Source organism: Mandrillus leucophaeus, unplaced genomic scaffold, assembly GCF_000951045.1.
Source record: "Mandrillus leucophaeus isolate KB7577 unplaced genomic scaffold, Mleu.le_1.0 Scaffold1260, whole genome shotgun sequence".
Taxonomy (NCBI): Eukaryota; Metazoa; Chordata; class Mammalia; order Primates; family Cercopithecidae; genus Mandrillus; species Mandrillus leucophaeus.
In genome coordinates, this window is record NW_012100988.1 from 28,574 (window position 1) to 34,228 (window position 5,655).

At 43.6% G+C, this 5,655-nt stretch overlaps 1 protein-coding gene across 1 annotated transcript in view; it reads left to right on the forward strand.

Moving 5' to 3' along the window:
- The window catches only part of LOC105533558 (maltase-glucoamylase, intestinal-like), a 73,428-nt gene that overhangs the window by 4,913 nt on the left and 62,860 nt on the right, over positions 1-5,655 (forward strand). Inside the window, exons 5-7 of the mRNA XM_011972031.1 lie at positions 240-350; positions 679-741; positions 4,854-4,988. Coding sequence (XP_011827421.1) covers positions 240-350; positions 679-741; positions 4,854-4,988 — 309 coding nt within the window. The remainder of the gene's footprint in view (positions 1-239; positions 351-678; positions 742-4,853; positions 4,989-5,655) is intronic.

A 5,655-nucleotide genomic window follows, 5' to 3' on the forward strand; every position in this document is an offset into this window, starting at 1 on the left:
ATGTGTGTGGTCAGTTTGGGAGCAGGTATGGGCTTTGGTGGAGAAAGAGTTATACTTTATTTCCATGTTGCAAGTAGATAAATTGAAGTGCAGTAAGAATTCTGTATTTCCCAGGACTCACAGAAAGTCTACAGTTCAGGTAGAAGCCAGCGAGTTCACCCTGGAGGAGTTTTCCTTTATTCTGTTTCTCCTTATTCTCTGACTTTGGCTTTCCCAGCTGACTTATGCTTTGATTTCAGGATCCAGCCATTTCCGGCAATGAGACACAGCCCTATCCTGCCTTCACTCGGGGCTTGGAGGATGACATCTTCATCAAATACCCAAATGATGGAGACATTGTCTGGGGAAAGGTATAATCCTAAGGGATGATCCACTAGTCCCTAGCCTGCGGGTGGGTCACGGTTAGTGGGTCACACGCCTGTGTATGTTATTTTTGGCGTTTTCTATTTTGACCCAAGGTCTGAAGCTCTCCTTTTCTCAAACAATATTTGTTGATACAATTAATGAGTTTTAAAGTAATGTAACATGTTATGGCATTCACTTTTCTTTTATGTCAATCCTACATGATAGTCAAAGTATCATTGCTCCTAGAACATGGTTTATACAACAATTTCTTTGGAAATCCTATGTAGGGGAAACTCTCTCGTGCAAGGCTACTTAGCGTGTTTCTCTCCATAGGTCTGGCCCGATTTTCCTGGTATTGTAGTGAATGAATCTCTAGACTGGGACAGCCAAGTGGAGGTAAAAGGGTCTTTGTCAATTTGGGTTGCATCAGTGTTTCTAGGCAGGGGCAGCCGTTCCTGGGATTCTGGACATGCCTGTACCGTGGACATAGACATGACAAGGGACAAAGACTTAGGTCATGTGTCTTGGGTATCAGTCTGTGCCCATTACCTCATATGGAGTAATACTTTACTGTCCACTGGGATGTAGATATGTATTATTATCCTTGGGATTCAAGACCGGAGAGCTTAAATTACTTTTCTCCAGTTTTACATGACAAAGTGGTGATTTCAATTCCAAGGCTATCAGATTCCAAAGGCCCAGGAAATTTCCACTGGGCGATACCTCCTAGAAGTGCTATCTTCTCCCTGGACTGGCATACTTACTGTTGTTGCCATGGTTTTCCCTTTCTAACAGTCTTCAATCCTGGAAGACTGACTAGGTCTTTTTCTTTGTATATTTTTCTTTTTTTTCCCCATGAACAGGTTCTCCATCTTCACACTTATAAGTCCTCCTCTGAGCCCAATCCTTCCTTGCGTTTCTCACCTTTGCTTTTACCTCTCAGTTTCCAACCTTATTGTAAAACCTGCTCTCTCCTGTGGACGGTTTGTTGCTTATAATGGATCCAGGTGGCCCATGCTTCTGGACCTGAATTTTTTTCCAGATTCACTAAGTATTTCTCGCTTGAATGAATACATGGCTCCTTACAGGGCTAGGAAGCCTACAGCCCCATCCTCTGGCCAAGATGTGTGTCTCCTGAACTGAGGCAGCCTTTGAGCTTAACTATCAATTTTTGTGACAGTACCCACAGGCAGGATTCTCGGGGTGGGGCCAAGGACTTCCTGGAGAGCAAGTACCTTGCCCTGCCTCTTGAGCTGTTCCTCAATAATGGTTATTCTTTCTGGGCAGGAATTGTAGCAGGGCATGTGTAGCCTATGTGACCCCCACAGGAGAGCTGAGGAGACAAAGAAAAGGCCTCTTTTCTAGCACATCTGCCAGGAATTAAAGGGACAAAGGAACTGTCCTGTGCTGTCAGCAATGTGGTATATGTTGTGGAGTCTAGATACTCTCTCAGGATCAAGCATTAATCAGAGAAATATCCATATTGTGGGAACAAATCTCAGCAGTTGTAAATTCAGTTAACAGCCACTCAGAAGCCCAGGGGTGAAGACCTCTTTTTGGGGTTCTTTCTACATGATGAAAGATTGTAGCCACGGAGAGAGGTGCAAGAGAAACACTCATCACCAGGAACGTGACTAGCAGGAGTTAGGCCAAAAATTCATGCCTTATCCAGATAAACTGGTTTTCAGGGCAAGTGGTGAGTCCTAGAGGGAAAGACATATATTAGATACAACCCCAAAATCTGGACCCTAGGCTGGGACCTCGGACAGCTCCAACAGGGTAGTGAGAGCAGAAGGTACTGCAAGCCTGTGATGCCTACTTCTCTGTTGTCAGTCTCTGACTTCCGGGATTCCAGAGCCAGTTGGCAGCTGTTGCTCTTTTCAATGTAAAATGAGACACGCTTGGGACCAGGTTGCTTGAATATTGGACTCCATGTCTTTATTTTCTGTCGGTAAATTCAGTAAAACAGTACAAACAAAACAGAAGCTGGGGCAGGTTTTGAAGATTGACAAGAATGAGTCAGACTCAGTTCAAGGCTGTTTTCCTTTTATGTAGTACTGCACAAGTATCTATCTATGTATATCTGTCTCTCTGTCTATCTAGCTCTCTATCTATCTATCTATCTATCTATCTATCTATCTATCTATCTATCTATCTATCTATGTATCTATCTATCGTATCTATCCATTTACCTACTGTATCCACTCTGTATCTGTCTATTTATCTATCATCTGTCAGGTAAGTATTCAAAGGAGAAGACCTAGCTTCCTGTCCTCTTGTTACTTCTCACAGTGAATAACTTGAAGCTGAGGGGTCCAAGCAGCCCACATGGACACAGGAACCTGCCCAGCCAGAGAAGTTCTGGGTCATTGGCCTCTTGTCTTTTATCAAGTAGTCAGGTACTACATTATGAGCCCCACAGTTCAGCAGCCAGTAGGGGCAACACTGCCACCCTGAGGCCATTTGGAAATCTGAGGGCAGTGTTGGTTATCACAGGGACACCAGGTGGCATTTAATGGGCAGTAGGCAGGGATGCCAGTAGCTCTGATTGCAGGGAATTCTCCACAAAAAATCTTATGCCTCAAATGCCAGTTGGGTTTCTGATAAGAAACATTCATTAGGGGATTCACGTAATCTTTTAGGTAGCTCATAAGAGATTGTTGGTAGATAGAATAATTGTAATTGTTAGGTTGGTGCACAGGTCATATTTCCCATTACTTTTAATTCCAAAACCGCAATTACCTTTGCACCAATCTAATATTTATATTATTAACAGTGAGACCCACTTGACGAGGCTGGTGAGGATGAAGCCCCTGATGTACAGGCCTGGCTTCGCTGAGCATAAAACAGTCAAGAAGCCTATGAAAAGCAGATTTCTGAGTCCAAAGCTCCAGTGATTTGATTCAATAAGTCTGTGATGGGATCTATGAATTGCGTTTTGTAGCATATGATGCGCTACAAAAAGACTGCTAGGTGATCCTGAGGCCCAGTGCGTGGGTGGGTACATCACTGTTTGAAGACTGGAGAAAGTAAAGGCAGAAGCCACAAGGCAAGACTTGAATATGGGCAGGCAAAGCCAGCACCGTGGAGAACGGCAGAACATTTTTATGAAGTTGAAAGGGGTCGTCCGAGCAGTCCTTAGGGAAGTTCATATGTCATGGCTGGCCAGTTTCCCCACGTGTACCCCATATGCGATACAATTCTGACTCAGATGTGGCTGATACTCTCTTTATTCTAATTCTCCATCCCCCACCCATCCCATTGTTTCTAACCCTGCCTGATCTGGAGCTCTCTGTTTCTGGTGAAAAGTTCTCTTTATTGGGTTTCCTGGTTTCTGCCTCCATTTCCTCACAAAAGGCATCCCTGGCAAGCCCACTTCTCTCAAGATTCTGCGTGATGTGAGCCGCTGTCTTCTCACATCCTTGACAGCCAGACCCATAGAGGCTGATCTGTTCCTGTTTTCTTGTGTTCCTTCTTTTGCCCTTTATCTAGACATCTGGATTCCTACCTGCCTTTTATCTGTGGTGTATGAGAACTGGAGTTCCCCTAGACCAAGTCCTCTTTCTGTTGCCTCCCCCACCCTCCTCACAAACATTCTTTAGCTCTTTAACTCTTACAGTGGTGTGATTAGCATAGAGGAGACTATTTACTGAGACATACAAAGGACCGTAATGTTCCATAACAAACAATATGAGTATATTAAAATGTGTGGATATTTATTTGCTGCTTCTAAGTGGTGTGAACCCACTACTAAACACTGAGTATTTTATGCAGGTTCTAAGCTGAACATTGTGGGCAATATAAATATCACTCAGAAGAATATAAAACAAACTTCCTACTCTCAAAAATCTACAATGTAGTTAAAAAACTTGTATCTTGAATCTGTCTTTCAGATAAGTGAAGACACTGCTTTTATTATTTGAGGGAAGAGGGAAATAAGGGGAAGTCGATGCATTCTCTTTAAGTCCTCTCAATTTATGCTCCAACAGCTGTAGTTGTCCTGTGATTCTGAAATTGTAGAAAACACTGAGGCGTACTGGTTGAATATCCTGAAATGTAATCTTATTCTTTCCTCCCTGTCTCAGTGGGAATGATATAGGAGGGACTCCCTGGGTGTTTCTTCCTAACCTATTACCACGCATCTGATGTCTGCAGTCTCTCCCTGGCTTTGTGTTTGAGGAGTGCTTAGGAAATGGCAGGACTGACGTTGAGGGTTGGGCGTCGAATGCATGAGGTCATTAGTTCAGGTCATTGATTGTCATCAACCATGTGTATATGAAGAGAACAGTTTTTGAATATTTTCCAAATGCTGGGGAAGTGTGCAAATTGCACTAATTTCTCTTCTCATTCTACGTTTCTCTAATTAGTTAATAACATTATTTAGGCCCCATTCAGGCCATCTGTCACCATGCAGTTCAAGTATCTGTGTGAGTTGCATTCTCAGTAAGTGTCTGTTTGCTGTCTTACATATTTGTGTGGGACATACAAATTATATTTATATTTTACAGCTATATCGAGCTTATGTGGCCTTCCCAGACTTTTTCCGTAATTCAACTGCCAAGTGGTGGAAGAGAGAAATAGAAGAACTATACAACAATCCGCAGAATCCAGAGAGGAGCTTGAAGTTTGATGGCCTATGGATTGTAAGTGTGTGTGTGTGTGTACCTGTGGCACTTGTCTATCTTTGTGTGCCTGAGTATACGTACCACTGACCTTCAGTCAAGAGGATAGTCATTGTCCAAGGAAGACTTTGGACATATCAGACACTTCCTCCTCTCAGGAATGGGACATCCCTGATAGCCCTCAGACCGTGTACCGGACCTAAGGCTCCTACTGTAAAACCTCTCAGGCTGGACCCGGTGTGGTGGCTCATGCCTGTAATCTCAGTGCTTTGGGAAGCTGAGGTGGGCAGATGACCTGAGGTTGGGAGTTTGAAACCAGCCTGACCAACTTGGAGAAACCCTGTCTCTACTAAACATACAAAGTTAGTTGGGTGTGGTGGGGCATGCCTATAATCCCAGCTACTTGGGAGGCTGAGGCAGGAGAATCACTTGAACATACTAGGCAGAGTTTGTGGTGAGCCGAGATCACACCATTACACTCCAGCCTGGGAAACAAGAGCGAAACTCCCTCTCAAAAAACTGTAAAAAAAAAAAAAATCCTGGAGGCAATTTACTAGGAATTTCTTGGAAATTTGATTGCCTCACAGCCACCTGGGAAGAGATTTATTTTTTAAAACCTCTAGCCAGTCATTCTGTAGGAGTGAATTAATCTTTCCAGCCAGTTCTCACCAGGATTTGATGAAGTTCC